The 19,779-nt window shown below is 35.7% G+C and overlaps 1 protein-coding gene across 2 annotated transcripts in view; it reads right to left on the reverse strand.

Annotated features, from left to right (window-relative positions):
• The window catches only part of strn3 (striatin, calmodulin binding protein 3), a 31,099-nt gene that overhangs the window by 6,437 nt on the left and 4,883 nt on the right, over positions 1 to 19,779 (reverse strand). The window contains exons 2-10 of one of the 2 annotated variants that reach the window (XM_048192007.1): positions 15,951 to 16,054; positions 15,736 to 15,809; positions 15,262 to 15,340; positions 14,930 to 15,106; positions 13,476 to 13,614; positions 13,221 to 13,362; positions 8,334 to 8,470; positions 7,794 to 7,969; positions 7,602 to 7,649 (exon numbers count right to left, since the gene is read on the reverse strand). In XM_048192007.1, coding sequence (XP_048047964.1) covers positions 7,602 to 7,649; positions 7,794 to 7,969; positions 8,334 to 8,470; positions 13,221 to 13,362; positions 13,476 to 13,614; positions 14,930 to 15,106; positions 15,262 to 15,340; positions 15,736 to 15,809; positions 15,951 to 16,054 — 1,076 coding nt within the window. Of the gene's footprint in view, positions 1 to 7,601; positions 7,650 to 7,793; positions 7,970 to 8,333; positions 8,471 to 13,220; positions 13,363 to 13,475; positions 13,615 to 14,929; positions 15,107 to 15,261; positions 15,344 to 15,735; positions 15,810 to 15,950; positions 16,055 to 19,779 lie in introns of both variants that reach the window. The other variant, XM_048192006.1, reaches the window with a different exon arrangement.

A 19,779-nucleotide genomic window follows, 5' to 3' on the forward strand; every position in this document is an offset into this window, starting at 1 on the left:
CAAATAGTTGCATGTTTATATTAATTTAATTCCTTAAAGCTGCAGTCCATAACATTTTTTGGTTAAAAATGATCCAAAATCAGTTTTTGAGCAAGTACATAACCAGCCAGTGTTCAAAACTTTCTCCTTACCTCAGCCCAGAGTATTTGTTTTCAAATTAGTTTTTTTGAATTGGTTTGTTTAAAAGTAGACATTTCTATAGATAGATTTCTCATGTCTGTGAGGCAAGTAGTGAGTTTCAGCTCATTTATGTGACACGCTCCAGTTCACGAAGCATGACAGAAAGCATGTCCTTGTTTTTATTTTTTTTTATTTTACAAAAGCACAACGTTTTGTTGTTATTGTGAGTTTGCACACACACTTGAATATGCGCATAATAATGGAGCACATTTATCTAATAAGTTAACGTTAGAGTGGCCATGTAAAGCTGCTAGGGATGTGCACAAATAGTCGAATATTCGAATATTTGTTCTGTAATTAAAATTCGAAAAATAAAAAAAAACTATTCGAATTTTACTATGTTGCTTTGCTGGCCGTAAATGCAGTGAATACATGATAAATCCTAAGCATTAAAACTTGCAGTTATAACTAAATGCACCGGGTGGCGCTGTGGAGCGTGTTTAACAATTTTTTTTTTTTTTTTTTTGATCGTCACAAAATATTGTCGTCTGCCTCGCAAAGTTTGGAATTACTTAGATGAAAATGATCTTACAAAATGGAATTACTTTTGATCAAATTAATTAATGAAACCGAGTTATCATAATATCAACACCATAATGAGAAAGCACATGAAATCTAAACACCCGTCGAGTGAGGAAAGACAGCTGTCCATCACTGCATCCACGACAGGTAAGCGCAACTGTAAGTTATCCCCGAGTGAGCCAAGATGACAACTTATCTGATAGCAAAATGATTTTGAGACATATGCTTCCTTTAAGTTTCGTCGAGGGAGATATATTTACGAACAGAAAACAAAGTGCTACTGTTAGAAACTTAGCTTAGCACACAGTTATGTAGGCTATTATTATCTTTGTGTCTCTGCAACGTCTGTCAGCACGGTTCGTTTTCTGACCCGAGCATGTGGATATTATCGTTTTTCTGAACATGAACATGTGAAACAATATAAACACGATAATCATATACTGACTCGAGTGTATTGTACGTTACGTTTTGTACGATAACTGGTGCTGTCTGCTTTAGTATTTTTCCCGTTTGCGCTGCTTGATATTAAATGCTTTTGTTCTTAATATTTTCTGTTTAAGTTACACATATTGTTTAATGCTTTGAACTAAAAGAAAACCTTAAGATATAATGTAAGCTTGGTGTGTATATTGCCTAATCGTAAGCTTGTTCAGAAATGGTTATAAAATATTGATGAATAAAACAATAAGGTCTTTCTCGTTTAACCTCATTTAAATAAACGAATATTCGAATATTCGTTTTTTTACGAGCCCAAATACTCGAATACAATATTTTGGAAAAATGCCCATCCCTTGCTACTACTTACATGTTTCAAATGATAAGCCATATTTGAGGTCGATGGATGATAGGCAAGCATTTTTTTGATTTTCTGCCTGACTGTACCTCATGGACTGCGTGACTTTGCCACTTCCTGTGGAGGTTTTTTTTTCCCTGCGACAAACAGACTAATAAAATTTTGGTCGACTAATCCTATTCTCGTCGTCTAACGTTTAGTCGACTATTAGGGGGCAGCCCTAGATCATCATGTCACTTTTTATACACTTGGGTTTATGTTCCTACCCTGATCAAGCTAAAAGTGTTGATACTGTGATCTGAAAACATCCTAGAGCATCTACAGTGAAAGTGTAGACCACACAAGCTCACAAGGACAGGACTGAGATCTCACCCTCACTTAAAACACTCACTATCCAGTTCAGAGCGCCGGCTCAGTATTAGCAGATGCTGTTCACGTGAGCAACACAATGCATGCCTGTGATGCTGAAGCAATAGCCAGCCAATAATAATTCTGACGTAGAACCTGGAAGCGCTGAACGTAAACGGCGTATAAGAATGACACAGAAAAGAAGATATTGTTGAATAAAGTCATTGTTTTTGCACACAAAAAGTATTCTCGCTTCTTCATAACATTAAGGTTGAACCACCGCAGTCACATCGACTATTTTAGCAATGTCTTTAGTACCTTTCTGGACTTTGACAGTGGTGGTTATATTGCGGTCTATGGAGGAGTCAAATACCTCTCAGATTTCATCAAAAATATCATAATTTGCGTTCCGGAGATGAACAAAGGTCTTTTGGGTGTGGAACAACATGAGGATGAATAATTCAAGACAGAATGTTAATTTTTGGGTGAACTAACCCTTTAAGGACCCACAATTGCTAAGACACAGTAAACTCTCAAAACTCACTAAATGCTCAAAAGGTCTAAACCCATTTGTCGAATAAATCACTCTTTCTCAGGGTACCCGCGGGGTCTTAAAAGCATTGAAAAAGTCTTAAATTTGATAATCTAAAATTAAGGCCTTAATAGCCTTGAATTTGGTATACAAAGTCTTGGATTTCGTTACAAAGGTCTTATTTTTATTTTTTTTTATTTTTTAACTTTTCCTAGGATTAAGTTCATACCGTAACAAAATGAACTGTTACTAGTGTAGGCTAATTAAAAATTCATGCAGCGTAATGTTGAGTGCACCTCGCGCTCCACGTCATAGCAGTAAGCGCGAAAGCTCGCGCACCCGTTACTATGGTTACTAGGCAAGTGAGGTAAATTACTAGAGATGAGCCGGATACTCGGCTGAAACGAGTATCCGGTACGGATAAAGCACTTCTGCCGAGTACGAGTATTATACGAGTAATACGAGTCAATATCTGTGCTCGGATTGAATGAAAATCATCATTGGGTAGCTGATTGTGTCAGCGTTCTGTGATAGTCTAGTCCAGTGGTCTCAAACCATTTACGGCCCGCAACTGATCTCAAAAATAAAACATAATCCGGCCCGCTAAATTATTATTATTATTATAATTATTCTCTAGTACGCGTCACATACGCGGCCGCGCCGGCATTCTCCTTCTTTTCAATGCGCTTTCACTCCCGTGGCGTCTGTCGTTGCTATGCAACCATGATCCGCGCTCTTAACCGCGTCGCTTCTATTATGAGCGCGCTTGCCTAAATTACAGTAAAAGCACTCGACTTTAAGTCACGAGCGTCGTTTTAAATCACCGAAACGCGTCCGATGCTACCATGTCAAGAAACAGAAGAGTGTACAAATGTATTTAAGGGTTGTATTTGTTCTGTACAGTGTTGTTCAGTGCAAGATTTTAATTTTATTTAAGCTAGCATGAAGTAAAGGAAAACAGCCTACTTCCACTAAATGTTAAAAACTAATAACAATGAGAGATTTTTATTTTTTGGCAAAATAAAGTTGATATATATAGCTTCAGTTTTTTTGTTTATTTCTGACCCCTCCATGGCATCTATGAGTGTTGCTGGTTTTGTTCCTAAATTACTAATTTTTTTTATTCCATGCACCTTGTTGGATGTGAGAAGTTGCACCAGACTATTGCAATTAATAGTATTATATTAGTAGTATTATATTAGTATATTAGTAGTATTACATCAATTACATTAGTAGTATTACATCAATTACATCATAGTATTAGCCTATATAATTATATTACACTCTGTAACAATGAGAGAGACACTGCTGTTTACATTTAGTAGGCCTATGGTAAATAAAATATTTATAGTAGGTATAAAAATATATGCCGAATTAATTATTTTCTAGGGTTCAAAATTTATACAGATTTGACATTTTCCCCTCATACTTCTGTCAGAATGGGTACGAAGTTGGCATTGAATTTCATTTAAAATGGTATTAAAAAGGTCTTAAAAAGCCTTGAATTTCATTTGGAGGATCCTGGGGGTACCCTGACTCTGAGCACTTTTGAGCCATTGTGTGTAAACGATGGCAACTGTGTTTGACTTTTCCCACTTGTGTTTACTGTAGGGCTGCACGATTAATCGCATGCTTTTGTCATGCGTGTCTCGTCAGTAAAGCCGGTTCTGTGATTAGCGGTAAATGTCCATCACCTGCTTTCAAATGGAGTGGCACTTAATATACAGAGCCGTAGTTCGCGGACAAGCTACGCAATATCGCGTTCGTAATCGAAAGCGATTCATCTGCGATTATGAACACGATATTGCGTAGCTTGTCCGCGAACTACGGCTGTGTATATTAAGTGCCGCTCCATTTGAAAGCAGGTGATGGACATTTACCGCTAATCACAGAACCGGCTTTACTGATGAGACACGCATGACAATCTCGTGCAATTAATCGTGCAGCCCTAGTTTACTGTTTTGCAACACAAGTGCATCACAGTGCAAAATGTGTTTGGAGTTTTACAAAAAGAGCATGAGATTTGCAAATAGTGTCTAACTGCTTGAACTTGTTTTAGGTTTTGCAGAAAGCAGGGTACCCCCAGGATCCTCCAAATGAAATTCAAGGCTTTTTAAGACCTTTTTAATACCATTTTAAATGAAATTCAATGCCAACTTCGTACCCATTCTGACAGAAGTATGAGGGGAAAATGTCAAATCTGTATAAATTTTGAACCCTAGAAAATAATTAATTCGGCATATATTTTTATACCTACTATAAATATTTTATTTACCATAGGCCTACTAAATGTAAACAGCAGTGTCTCTCTCATTGTTACAGAGTGTAATATAATTATATAGGCTAATACTATGATGTAATTGATGTAATACTACTAATGTAATTGATGTAATACTACTAATATACTAATATAATACTACTAATATAATACTATTAATTGCAATAGTCTGGTGCAACTTCTCACATCCAACAAGGTGCATGGAATAAAAAAAATTAGTAATTTAGGAACAAAACCAGCAACACTCATAGATGCCATGGAGGGGTCAGAAATAAACAAAAAAACTGAAGCTATATATATCAACTTTATTTTGCCAAAAAATAAAAATCTCTCATTGTTATTAGTTTTTAACATTTAGTGGAAGTAGGCTGTTTTCCTTTACTTCATGCTAGCTTAAATAAAATTAAAATCTTGCACTGAACAACACTGTACAGAACAAATACAACCCTTAAATACATTTGTACACTCTTCTGTTTCTTGACATGGTAGCATCGGACGCGTTTCGGTGATTTAAAACGACGCTCGTGACTTAAAGTCGAGTGCTTTTACTGTAATTTAGGCAAGCGCTCATAATAGAAGCGACGCGGTTAAGAGCGCGGATCATGGTTGCATAGCAACGACAGACGCCACGGGAGCGAAAGCGCATTGAAAAGAAGGAGAATGCCGGCGCGGCCGCGTATGTGACGCGTACTAGAGAATAATAATTATAATAATAATAATAATAATTTAGCGGGCCGGATTATGTTTTATTTTTGAGATCAGTTGCGGGCCGTAAATGGTTTGAGACCACTGGACTAGACTATCACAGAACGCTGACACAATCAGCTACCCAATGATGATTTTCATTCAATCCGAGCACAGATATTGACTCGTATTACTCGTATAATACTCGTACTCGGCAGAAGTGCTTTATCCGTACCGGATACTCGTTTCAGCCGAGTATCCGGCTCATCTCTAGTAATTTACCTCACTTGCCTAGTAACCATAGTAACGGGTGCGCGAGCTTTCGCGCTTACTGCTATGACGTGGAGCGCGAGGTGCACTCAACATTACGCTGCATGAATTTTTAATTAGCCTACACTAGTAACAGTTCATTTTGTTACGGTATGAACTTAATCCTAGGAAAAGTTAAAAAAATAAAAAAAATAAAAATAAGACCTTTGTAACGAAATCCAAGACTTTGTATACCAAATTCAAGGCTATTAAGGCCTTAATTTTAGATTATCAAATTTAAGACTTTTTCAATGCTTTTAAGACCCCGCGGGTACCCTGCAGAGTGCACAGGTGGCACAGGTGCACTGAATGTTGATTCCAACAATGGATGGAAACAATCTGAGAGGGAGAGGATGAAGAGTATCTGTAAGAGAGTGGAAGAGGAGGAAGAGGATGACCAAGGTGTGGAGTGTTGTAAAGGTAGGATCTAGCATACCAGAGGGACATACTCTGCCTACATACTCCGGATGTTGTGTTCTCCATTTTTTTATGCAGTGTCTAATGAATGATCTGTAGTGTTTATATATTAACTGGCTGTATGTATGATCTGGAAGCATTGTTTGATTTTGAGTAAAGGTAAAAGAGTTTTGAGCTGATTGTTTGATTTTGCCAGAAGAGTAAGGGTTTTTTTTTTTTTTAATGTAGTTTGAAGATTTGGTTTTGTGTTTAAAACTGCAGTCCGTAACTTTTTTTGGTTAAAAATTATCCAAAATCAATTTTTGAGCAAGTACATAGCCAGCCAGTGTTCAAAACTATCTCATTATATTAGCTTGATTCACAACGGTAAGCTTGTAATAATGTTTTATAATAAGAGCGACATGGTGGATTTCCACGGGAAATGAGCATGCAGCAGTTCGTCTGTGCGTCATTACGTTACATCCGTAAACAGAAATGAAGGAGTCCAGGCTAGTCGGTTTTATCACGTGAGGATGCTGCTTGTAGCGGATCATATATAGCCTTTTCTCACAGCAGCTGAAATAATTAAATTTATTGTCCAAATGACAATCATCAGTGACAACTGGAGATTCACCCGTAGTCAAAAAGCAAAAGTGCTGGAGCATCCTGTGCTGGAGCTGGTGTGCTGCTGGCGACCAACAATGAACTCTTGCTTGTCCAAACTCTTGTGTAACTGTATGTTCATCATCTTCACTTTATTTTTTGCAATGCATTATTTTGCTTCACTTTAGCTAAGATAAAGAGACATCCATTCTTGAATTGCGTGTTTGTGCAATGAAGGTTGATTTAGGTTGATTTCAAATATCAACAGTGTTTCCTCAGAAATCGCTTACTGCACCTTTAAATGAGCACTCAGTCATTTTTCTGCCAATTAAAAAGGTCACTACCTCATGAACAGCACCGTACTGACATCACACTACCAGCCCCATCATACAATTGACCAACTACTACTATTACTAACCATAATGAGGACAAATGCTAGGACTTCAGGCACTCACTCAACCACTGACAATAGACTGATCATAGTGTAATGCAGCAGCCAGCTGTGTTCCGCCAACAACACATGAAAAATCATTAGGACTGAATCCAAAAATGTCCTTTTTATAGATGTGTGTACTATGACAGCAAAAACTCACTAACAAAAACAGCTCTGGTAAGAAATGTCAGAAATAAATAAGCATCCACACCAGTAGGTGTCAGTATTGAGTGTAAGAGCACTAGCACAAATAAAGGCAAGTGAAATGTAAACCATCATACTGAATGTACCTCTGAATAGCTAACATCACTATGCTCATGCTGTGGACTCTGGAATAGTGGAAACACATTCTCTGGAGTAATGAATCATGCCACCATCTCATGAATGGGCTTGGCAGAGGCCAGGTGAACACCACCTTTCTGAACGCATACGGCTGTAGAAATGCCTACATGCACAGTATCATCCATACTGCCACAAAAATTGACCCTACAACTGAAATCAATGTCATGAAATTAATACTTACATATGCCCTCTAAATGTGTATATGGGCTCCACATCAAAAGAGGCACTTCTGCAAAGCAAAATAAAACTTTGTTTAGCTGTTTGTTTGGAACATTAATGGGGGAAACACAACATGATAAAATCAATGTGCTTCTTCAGGAACAATTTTTAACTAGGACATCCCTTTCCTTGGAAAGCCACAGTGAGAACTTACTTTTTGGCAGGAACTGTCTTCTGGAGGTTCCACAGTTTGAGGGTGTGGTCTTCTGAGACTGTGACCAACACCGGTTCCACAGGATGGAAGGCCAGGGCCCGCACTCCATCAAAGTGGCTTCGCAGGGTATATTTGGGATTCCATGTCTTCCTGAACGCATCCTTATTGGCTGGCAGCTAAAAATAGAGGGAGGGGGAGGGGCCGTTGCAGAGGCATTTTAACAACTGTGAAATGAAACCTGGAAATTGCAGGTCGACTGACTGTAAGGCATTAGGATAGTTGTCCTATCGGAGCACGCAGCAAACCACACTGGCTTGGACAAGTAACCTTTATACAGAATTAAACTAATATAGTACATGACATTTGAGTAAACATGACGGCCAATTATTATATAACCGTTAACTGTTGATTAACATAATACATACTGCATTTAAAAATTGAGCAGGGAATAGACAATTTTTTAATGTAGACTTTATTATTTATTAATGCCAGAATAGAGTATTATTAAAGCAGGAGCAGTCTGTCACACTGGGTACTTACATCATAGCTGTATTCAGCCTCGTCATTGGACACAGTCAGATCTGCGAGGTCTCCCAGGCCCAGCACACTTTCCAACATGTCATCAGAGCCCATGATAAAGGACTTGCCCCCACCAGGCGTGAATGGCAGAGGCTCAGCTAAGAATAGGAAAGAGAAGAGAAGGGCCCAGTAAACAAGGTGCCACACCTTGGAGTGAAAAACAGGGCTTAAGCTATGCCGTAGACTTTTTTGCAAACATAAACATACACCAGCAGTTGAACACCACAACAACTTGTGTGGTGTTATAAGAAGATCATTGGTGATGACTTTTCTCCTTGGCATTGTGTAAACATACACCTGAATGTTCTAGACCAGCTAACTGCAAAAACTTCTGATTTTATACAGTTGGTCCTGCTTGCTGCTGATCAATTGATCAAAGGCATTTGATTAGCAGCACCTGACTGCTAATCAAATTTTAATTTTCATAAAATTAAGGTTGAACCACTGCAGTCATGTCAACTGATTTAACACATCTTTAGTACCTTTCTGGACCTTGACAGTGGTGGTTAAATTGCTGTCTATGGATGCGGATATACCTCTTGGATTTCATCAAAAATATCTTATTTTGTGTTCTGAAGATGAACGAAGGTCTTACGGATTTGGAACGACATGAGGGTAAGTAATTAATGACAGGATTTCCATTTTTGGGTGAAATAACCCTTTAAAGGGTGAGTAGATTATGGGATCATTTTCATTTTTGGGCGAACTAACCTTTTAAAAATATTTTCTATGGAAGCAGTATGGGTGTACTTAGTTTGTCACACATGGCTTCTCCATGTTTTTGGAGAAGGCCTAGTTTTTGTCAAATAAATCATGTTGTTGTTCATCTGAGGTTGTATTTACTTAATTTTATGACCTGCTAAAAGCCAGATGATTTTTTTTATTGTTCTGATACATAAAACCATAGAATTCAAAAGGGGGTACTTTCTTTTTCACATGACTGTATATATGTATGTATGTATGTATATAGGGTCATATATATATACACACACACACAGACACAGACAGACAGTCAAACCAAAATTTATTCAGACACCTTGAACATTTCATTCATTAACTTCATGGTAATGAAATGACAAGATCTCAGAGTTAAACTGTGTCAGAAAAAATTAATCTTAATTAAGTCAGATAACAAAACATGGTCAGGTCAAAGTGTCTGAATAATTTTTGGCTCCAAATTTTTATCAGTTTTACTGGTAGTCCACTGTATAAATAATTTTTGGGTATAATATGTCAGTTTACTTTATTTTGCTATCCTTACTTATATAAATGAACTATAGTGTCCTGCACCCACTAGTAAAAATATATCCAATTTTTTGTAACTATAATGCATTATAAATTATAATATGTAAGTGCACACATATTTTTTTATTTATGTTTATGGTTTCCTACAGTCTAATTTTTAATTTCCCTGCCAACATTTTCACCAGCCCAACCACAAATTAACATTTCTTTTTATGCAATTGATTATATTAGTTAGAAATACAAAATTATAACGTACCACATTTATGGTAATAAATATCTTCATTTAAGGGTGACACACACATACTTAAACTTCTTTACCAAAAATACATGTCCTATTTATGGTGACATTTACATAATCCTTAGTTTAGAAGTGGGTCGGAACAGACAGAAGAGAGTAAGACAAAAAGAGGCTGAGATAAAGAAAGCAGAAGGGTGTGGGACGGATGTAATGGGCTGATGTGTTTGACCCAGCTGGCTTTGGTCAGAGCAGTAAGAGAATCTCCTGTGCTGGAAGCTGTCAGGAATGCTGATACAGCAACTGGCCTAATTAAGATTCTACCACAGGGCCAGCGTGTGCCACAAGGCACATGCGTAGGACACACACGCACATGCAGGCACACACTGAAAGAATAGTTCACCCAAAAAAATAAATAAAAAATAATTCTCATTTTTTACTCACCCTCAGATAGTGATTTTCTTTTGTAAAAAACTACATGCAGAATGTCCGAACAGCTTATCTCCATGTATTAAAAGTGGATGGTGATTTTTACTAATGAAGTACCATCTCTTGTGCACTACATTCCTAATCTTCTGGACTCACATGGCAGCTTTGTGTAAGCAACAGACTTAAAGGGTTAGTTCACCCAACAAATGAAAATTCTGTCAACATTTACTCAGCCTCATTTAGTTCCAAACCCTAAGACTTTTGTTCCTCTTTGAAACACAAAGGAAGATATTTTAATGAAATCTGAGAGATTTCTGTCACTCCATTGCAACTACCAATTTGATACTTCAAAAAGTTCATAAAGAGATTGTAAAACTAATCCATAATCCATAATTGAGTGGTTTAGGGTTTGGAATGACATGAGAGTAACAGTATTTTCATTTTTTGGTGAACTAACCCTTTAAGTCATTATTCATGTGTAGATTTTAGGGGCATAACAATATATCATGTCACAGTATATTGCAATACAAAAATGCAACAATATGTATCATGGATAGTGACAATATGTACTGTGTATAGTTCACCTAAAATAAAAATTACTGTGTGAGAAAAAAAAGTTTAAGTTTAAGTGTCAGTACTACATTAAACTACTGTATGTAATGTTGAATATAATGTATAATAATGCAGTGGGGGAATATTTGTGAGTCCTGATAATGCCAAATGTCTTGTGTTACCAGTAAAAAGTGGCCTACATTATTTATATAAAAATAATCTAGTCAGTGACAGAGTGCAAGTATATTCGTCAAAAATAATTCTGTGATTCAGAGTCAGAATCATGAATGTTTTTATTTTGGTGTCATCATTGTCCTGTGCATTGGGCTACCAGCACCAAGTCCAAGCCTATTCATTCCCACCCCCAATGTAATACCAAATTTAGCATTTAATTAAAAGTTCATTTTCTGTTATCCTTTTACCATATGTCTTGGAGTATCACAATAACATTGTATTGCAAGTTCAGTATCGTTATATGTATCGAATCGTGACATGAGGGTATCGTTACACCCCTAGTAGATTCACATCCACATATACTACCTTTCAAAAGTTTGGGGTCAGAAAGATTTTATTTAGCAAATACACATCAAACTGATCAAAAGTGTCTAAACTGGTCATTCATAATGTAACAAATGATTTTTACTTCAAATGCAGTTCTTCTAAACTTTCTATTTATGAAAGAACCATGAAAAAAAAAATGTATAACTTTTTGCACAAACATAAACAGCACAAATGTTTCCAACATTGATATTCATAAGAAATAAGCAGCAAATCAGCATACTAGAATGATTTCTGAAGAATTAGAATGATTTTATGGACACTGAAGACTGGAGTAAAGGCTGCTTTAAATTCAGCTTTGCCTTCACCAGAATAAAATTACATTTTATATACAGTACAGTCCAAAAGTTTGGAACCACTAAGATTTTTATTGTTTTTAAAAGAAGTTTCGTCTGCTCACCAAGGCTACATTTATTTAATTAAAAATACAGTAAAAAACAGTAATATTGTGAAATATTATTACAATTTAAAATAACTGTGTACTATTTAAATATATTTGACAAAGTAATTTATTCCTGTGATGCAAAGCTGAATTTTCAGCATCGTTACTCCAGTCTTCAGTGTCACATGATCCTTCAGAAATCATTCTAATATGCTGATTTGCTGCTCAATAAACATTTATGATTATTTTCAATGTTGTGTACTTTTTTTTTTTTTTTCAGGATTCCTTGATGAATAGAAAGTTCAAAAGAACAGCATTTATCTGAAATACAAAGCTTCTGTAGCATTATACACTACCGTTCAAAAGTTTGGGGTCAGTAAGAATTTTTATTTTTATTTTTTTGAAAAGAAATTAAAGAAATGAATACTTTTATTCAGCAAGGATGCATTAAATCAATCAAAAGTGGCAGTAAAGACATTTATAATGTTACAAAAGATTAGATTTCAGATAAACACTGTTCTTTTGAACTTTCTATTCATCAAATAATCCTGAAAAAAAATATTGTACACAAATATTTTGTACAATTGTACACAATAAATGTTTCTTGAGCAGCAGATCAGCATATTAGAATGATTTCTGAAGGATCATGTGACACTGAAGACTGGAGTAATGATGCTGAAAATTCAGCTTTGCATCACAGGAATAAATTAATTTGTGAAATATATTCAAATAGAAAACAGTTATTTTAAATTGTAATAATATTTCACAATATTACTATATATATATATATATATATATATAAAAATAATATAAATATATATATGAACAGTTTTTAATATATAAAATATATGGAAAAAATGAATGTAATATATATATATAATAAATATATTTAATATATTAAAAACTGTTCATTTAAATTGTAAGAATATTTCACAATATTAACATTTTTCATCAAATAAATGCAGCCTTGATGAGCAGAAGAGGCTTCTCTCATAAACACTAAAAAAGTCTTCCAGACGGCAAAATTGTGAACGACAGTTTATGTGATGGCAAACAAGATTTTCAAGCAGCAGAGCAAAACTATCAGTGAATAACAAAAGCTCTGTTTCAGTATAAATCACCATTCACTTTGACTGCATGGAAAAGAGCTGTGTGGACATTCTGCGTAACATTTCTTTCTGTTTCATAGGATAAAAAAACCCCAAAAAAACCACGGGGCTGGAAAAACATGAGGGCGAGTAAATGACAACAAAATGTTCTTGTTTGGGTGAACTAGTCCAGTAATTGCAGGCCTCATTTTAACCCTAAACAATAACAGACCTGCAGTCATTACTCAATCGTAACACTCAAATCCTTTAAGAAACTCAAGAGATGTGCCCTATTTTCATAATATTTAACGATAATAAAATTGATCTTGACTATTTGAGTTTGGCAAGCATTTTTTTACCCCACTCTGTGCCGTCTCCTGAACTCCGAGCCTCTCCGGCACCTTCTCCATCCTCTGCATTCACCAAGAAGTCAAACTCCTTCAGTGCCTCCTCTGTGTCGGGGTCATCTGGCAAGTCAGAAGCCAAACCTTCATTTCCGACCTGGAAAAGAAGTCAAATTACAAGCTGTATTACACAAACAATCATATACTGAGAAAGATTACTTTGAGATCATTATATCACTCACTGCAATTACCACTAAAATTTCCACGCACCTTAATTTTGTGTTTTTTTATTCTGCGTTTATCACTCCTGTCAGGCACGTCCTCCATTATGTCACCCTCATCATATTCCTCTTCATCACTATCGTCAGCATTTTCTAAAAAATTAAATGTCTCCAGAACCTCTGGATTCCTGTCAAACCAAACACATCATGAGAAATGTTTTAAAGCCGCCAAGAAAGAAATCTTTCTTTTAACAGTCAGAGGTGGGTAGTAATGAAGTACATTTACATTTACTATTAGTATTTTTTTGGAAATTTGGTATTTTTAAAAGTAGATTTAAATGTGGGTACTTTTACTTTAACTTGAGTACATTTCTAATAAAAAATCTGTACTTTTACTTCCCTACACTAGGCGACGTTCCTCTCGTTACTTTATTTTAATGCAATACTGCACATGATAAGAAATGCGTAGTTTATTCCAAGTGCACGTCTCTTTTTTCATGAACAATGCCCCATTCACAAATTAATCACTCTTTTGAGTCGATTCTGTTCAAAGACTTGATCAAACAAGTTGACAAAACTGTCTAAATTGGTTCACGAATCAGTTTGAATGATTTGTTCAGTTCGCTCGCATGCACTGAATCATCTGAAGCGGTTTCTCGCTTGGAGCGTTGGATGAAGTGGCAGTGGACCTACAGTCAATTAAATGCAAATCTGCAAATGCATCCTATTGTTTGCCAGTGATAATTGAACTGTATGCTATCTGTGAACAATTCCACAGGTATCGATTTCATTTGATTTCAATTCATACAACCAATAGCCTACATTTTACAACCAAGCAGATTATTACGCCACGATAACACTACTAAAAATTATGTAGCATTTCTTTACCGGTTTTCTGACATATATCTTAATTTATACACATTAAGCTAACATTGTTTAGAGTATGAAATAAACACCCGCCGTCCCGTGGTAATTTGTGGGTGCAGGTGGCATCGGCGACCTGTTCGTCTTGAAAATTAACGCCTTGTGTTCAGAGGTTAGGAGCGAGAGCACACGTCAAATGTATCTGTATACGTTATTATTACAAAAAAGAAGACATGCAATGATATTTGGGCTACAGATGCCAGAAATAATGCTTGTCTCTTCTGTGTTTGTTGCAAAGATATCTAATTATGATAATAATAATAATTTAAATATCTAAATACATACTATTGTTGTATTGTTGTGTGTGTGTGTGTGTGTGTGTGTATATATATATATATCATATTTTAAAAAGTAACTAGTAACAAGCTTCTTGAGTAGTTTTTTCATTGGATACTTTTTTACTCTTACTCAAGTAACTATAAAGATTATTACTTTCACTTTTACTTTGAGTAAAAATATTTCTACAAATACTTGTACTTTTACTTGGGTACAGTTTTTGGATACTCTACCTACCTCTGTTAACAGTTAATATTAATCTACCAGTTGAATCGGCCCAAATAAATCATGAGAAATCTGTACCTTTTCATGTCTTGTCCCTTTCTTTTGGCTGGAGACTCTCCTCCATTGAGAATTTGCTCTAGGTTCTTGGTTTCCACAGAACCGTTTTGCTCTGAGCCGGACAGCCCCAGTAACGACCGCACTCTTTGCGACCGAACGTCCAGTATTGTGTCCGTATAACCTACTTCCTGAAGATATCTTGAAAAGACAGATGTATAAAGACAGTCAGAATAGAGCTCATACATTCAGGTGATAGAAACATGTGCCAATGAACTCTCTTAGAAAGACTAATACTATCACAACCACAGAGGAAGTGACATCCAGAAAAGCATAATGACTCAACGCTAACTTACTGTCTGAGAAGTTGCCTGCCCTGTTTCCACGTTAACTGGCTGTTCTGAGGTATAGCTGAGACCTCTGTATCTTTGGTATCTTCTTTAAGAAACAAAATAAACAAAACCACATTAGTGAATCCTGAATAAAATATATACACACTACCGTTCAAAAATTTGGGGGAAGTACTTTTTTTTTTTTTTTTCAGCAAGACCTTTACAACATTACAAAACTTTCTATTCATCAAAGAATCCTGAAAACAATCATGGTTCCCATAAATTGTTTAGTAGCAAAACCATTTAACATTAATAATCTCGAGCACAGAATCGTATAAATTACACTTTAAAAATCTATTAAAATAGACAAGTTTTTATTTAATTATAAAACTTTTTGATCAAATAAATGCAGTCAATTTTTTCCTTTTTTTACCAGCCCCAAAACTTTTGAATGATAGTTCATATACTCATTTTCAAAAGTAGGTTGAATCCTCTTACCTGATTCAAAGCTAGGCATTTTTACTTCACCTTGATTTAGTTCTGTTCCATATTTTAATTTATGGTATTTTGCTCTGGTAATGGAAGAGATAATCTTTGTTAAAATACAAAAAATATATATTTTTTTTATGAATACATTTACAAATTATATATTTATTTATAAGAAATAATACATTAAAAATAATTAATTAATAATAAAAAAAAACATTACAAACCTTTCTTGCTTTAATGCATATTCTAACATTTTTATTCTTCTAACAAGGTCATTCTTTAAATTTTCTTGACCCTTCCTTTCTCCTTGGAGGAACGCTATTCTGGCCTGGAAGACAAAAGAATGTCATTAAGACATGTGACACAGGTTAAACTAGTGTTTATACATTTTAGCTGAGTTGTCAGCTTGTGAGTTGAATGTAATGAGCAACAAAGTCTTGGCATTGAAACAATATATTGATTAATAAATAGCGATGTCCTGCTGACATCACAAAACAAAGGAACATTTAACAAAACGTATTTTTGTGAACAAATTATTTGATTGGTGCAGGTCTTTTTACTATCAGTGGAAACGATTGGCAAATCAGTCTGAATTGAACCCAGAACTCATGTTTGGTTGGATGCGAGACGCCCTCTTCTTGACCAAAAAAAAAAAAAAAAAAAAAAAAAAAGCACAGATCTCTTATTTCTAAAGAGGAACCAACACAAGGCCGCTGGCAGGCGACGGCCCAGAGGAACAGAGCTCTACAGAGCAGGTTAACATTAGCAAATGAGAGCAGCTGTGCAACTTGACCCCTCTTAAAGGCCAGGAAGTGAATGAGAGGAGGTAAGGGGAGGGGGTATTTATAGACAACCCAAACCCTCAACCTTCCTGGAGAAAGAGAGATCTTGCAGGCTCTCATGACAATTTTGTTTGTTTGGCAGGTAAACTAGAGGAGGACATCCTGTGCGTTTTTGTAGTAACAGGGAAGGTGAGGTCAGGTGGGCTTATCCTTTATAATTCGATGAGAAATATTTTCCTAAACTGCATGACAACAGAAAGAAACAGCGTTTAATAAGGGCTGTTAAATTTCACTGCAAAAAAGAGACCAGTTTTGATTCTGACTTGTAAAACACAGCATAGCAAGCAGGACAGTGAGACGCCAGTCCATTGATCGAGTCAACACTACCTTCACCTAATGTACTAAAACATATAACTCAAATATCTGACAAGCAAGATACCTGACAAACATTGTGTAATACTTTTTAAACAGATAAAGCTCTATGCGTGTTGTGACGACAACAAACATAGGAACGTAATTGAATTGAATGATAGGCCATTTTTATTATGTTTAAATTCACTAAATTCAAGTGTAGTATTTAAAATAATTGATTTTTATTTTTAATTTAGACATAATACCGAATTTTAAGACAATTATCTGCTATTGGCCATAACATAAATGTAACTTGAATTGTTCAAATGGCATGCATGTTCGTTATTATGAAATTTACATACAGGTTGGGGACATAATTAAACATTAATTTTCACAAATTTATTCTAAACACATTACTCAACCAATAAAACTATCCTAAGAAAGATGTAAGATCAAAAGAAGTAAAAGCCAGTAAGAGAACACAGGCCAGAAAAAAAAGCCATTACACCATTGGATGCAGCTTTCACACAAGACAGCTGTCTGTACTTGTCTTCAGACTATGGACATTTTGGAACGAGACTGACACATAGAGGCCTGCAAAAAAAAAAAAAAACACACACCGAGGCCTACTCAAAAGCACGCCATGTATACGACCCTGTAACTCTGAACCACAGGCTCATACACGGACCAAAATACAACAACATATATAACTTAGTAACTATGGAATTTCTGCAGAAAGTTCTTGAGAAGAACAGTCCAAGTGTCAGGCAGAAGTGTGCTTTCACAATCCACCCCCATGTTCACAGCGCTGGAATCAATGTGTGAGGTCACTCCATTGAGACGCCTCACAGGCAGTCGGGGGAAACATAGTGAGATCACTGGCCAAAACTAGAGCCTTACAAAGGAGCAAGCTGCAGCACACGGGGCAAGAATAGCCTCACCGACGCATGGCACATTCCAACATACAGTTGTCAGATTAAATAGTTAACAGCACAGAATATTACAAGCAAATGACGATTTTTCCCTAAGACAGGAATAACCTGTCGTCTTTGATATAAACGGTTGATAAAGACAGATGCTCTTATGAAAGCTGCTTGACTGGATTTTGTTTTAATTACTCTGAAACAAACTGTACTGGAGGAAGATGTCACCTAAAAGCCCACTAAACAGAAAATTGACCCAAAGAATGCAAACTATGTAGTGCTATGAGAACATGGATTTGAGCATCCCCACACGGCAACACTGACTGATTGGTTTGTCCAAACAATGGCAGACATGTAGGAAAACAATTCAATTTTGAGCAATTCCGTTGCAGCCTGACTTAAAGCTGAACAACTTGAATATCATGGAAATATCTTTTTTTTCAACATCTTTCATATACATATACTTCATCCCAAACTAATGTATTTACACTACTGTTCAAAAGTTTGGGGTTGGTAAGCTTTTTTTGCTCTTTTTTTGCTCTTATGCTCACCAAGGCTGCATTTATTTGATCAAAAATACAGTAAAAACAGTAATTGTGAAATATTACTACAATTAAAAATGACAGTTTTCTATTTTAATATATTTATTTCTGTGATGGCAAAGCTGAATTTTCATTACTCCAGTCTTCAAGTGTCACATGATACTTCAGAAAACATTTTAATATGCTATATAACTAATATCTAATAACAGTTGTGCTGCTCGATATTTTTTGTGGAAACAGTGATACGTTTTTTTCAGGACTTTTTGATGAATAGAAAGAACAGCATTTATTTGAATAGAAAATGATTATGTCATTATGTGTTTACTGTCACTTTTGATCAATGTAATACATCCTTACTGAATAAAAGTACTAATTTCTTCATACTAACCCCAGACCTTCGAACTGTAGAGTAGTTAACCTATCAAGAAAATTAATTCCCTTTAAATTTACAAATTGATCAGAGATGCTCTCGAGCCTGTGATTGTGCTGAAAAGATGTTGTAATTATCTTTACAAAATCTCAAGAAACCAGCTGGCACAACAGATAAAAAAAAACCTCATTGAAAAAGTCTTTGCTGACACTGCTGTTACTGCACAGTTGTTCACTTTATTGCCCAATTCAAATCCTCTGACAAAGGCAAGGCTCATTTAACTATTCAGTGTGTAAGCAAGTTATAGTATAATCAGACTTCTAAGTAAGAGCAAACAATCTGCAGCATAGTCATACTGGTAAAAGTTGCATACTGAGTAAAAGGTCACTATTTGCAACCCTTGGTTTATTGCTTCCTCTTTTTGTTAATCAAATACTCACATTTTGCTAATTTGCAAAATGATTAAAATATCCAAAAAAGTATGACAAACATGGTCAGAGCATTTCACAGCAGTGCAACAGAGCTGATCGGGAAAGTCTTCATGCGTACACTGCAGCCGAGAAACCTGATAAACAACAATCTATCAATGCTCACAAGATATATACAATAATGACAGACTAAATAAGGGGTAACAAAAGGGGACCTTTCACATAATAGGACTGGTGGTAAACGTGTGGATATTCATTTTAACATCCCCAACCCCCAAAAAAGGTCCATATCATACTTAAGTTCTCTGAAAGTTAACATCTTAAAACATTCCCACCACATCTAGTTAATCATAGTCTTTTTGTAAAGTATAAGTTCACCACACAGGACTTCAACAAACAAACATGCAGCTTGAAGCGATCGGTTTACTACCTTGGTTCATCTCTGAAACGGGATATGTGCATTAAGATCTGAATTTTAATGAGCTGAGTCTGTATTACTAGAGCATTAGGCCTTTAGCAATTCACCTTAATAAGTTTTTCAAATTATGAGGTAACATCAACAGCATGAACGCAATCCATTACTTCTGAACTAACCTGACCTACATTTTTTGGTAAATTAGTTTCACTGTCGCTTCTTAAGCAGTGCGAAGTGCTGGC

Source organism: Megalobrama amblycephala, linkage group LG5 (assembly GCF_018812025.1).
Source record: "Megalobrama amblycephala isolate DHTTF-2021 linkage group LG5, ASM1881202v1, whole genome shotgun sequence".
Classification (NCBI taxonomy): domain Eukaryota; kingdom Metazoa; phylum Chordata; class Actinopteri; order Cypriniformes; family Xenocyprididae; genus Megalobrama; species Megalobrama amblycephala.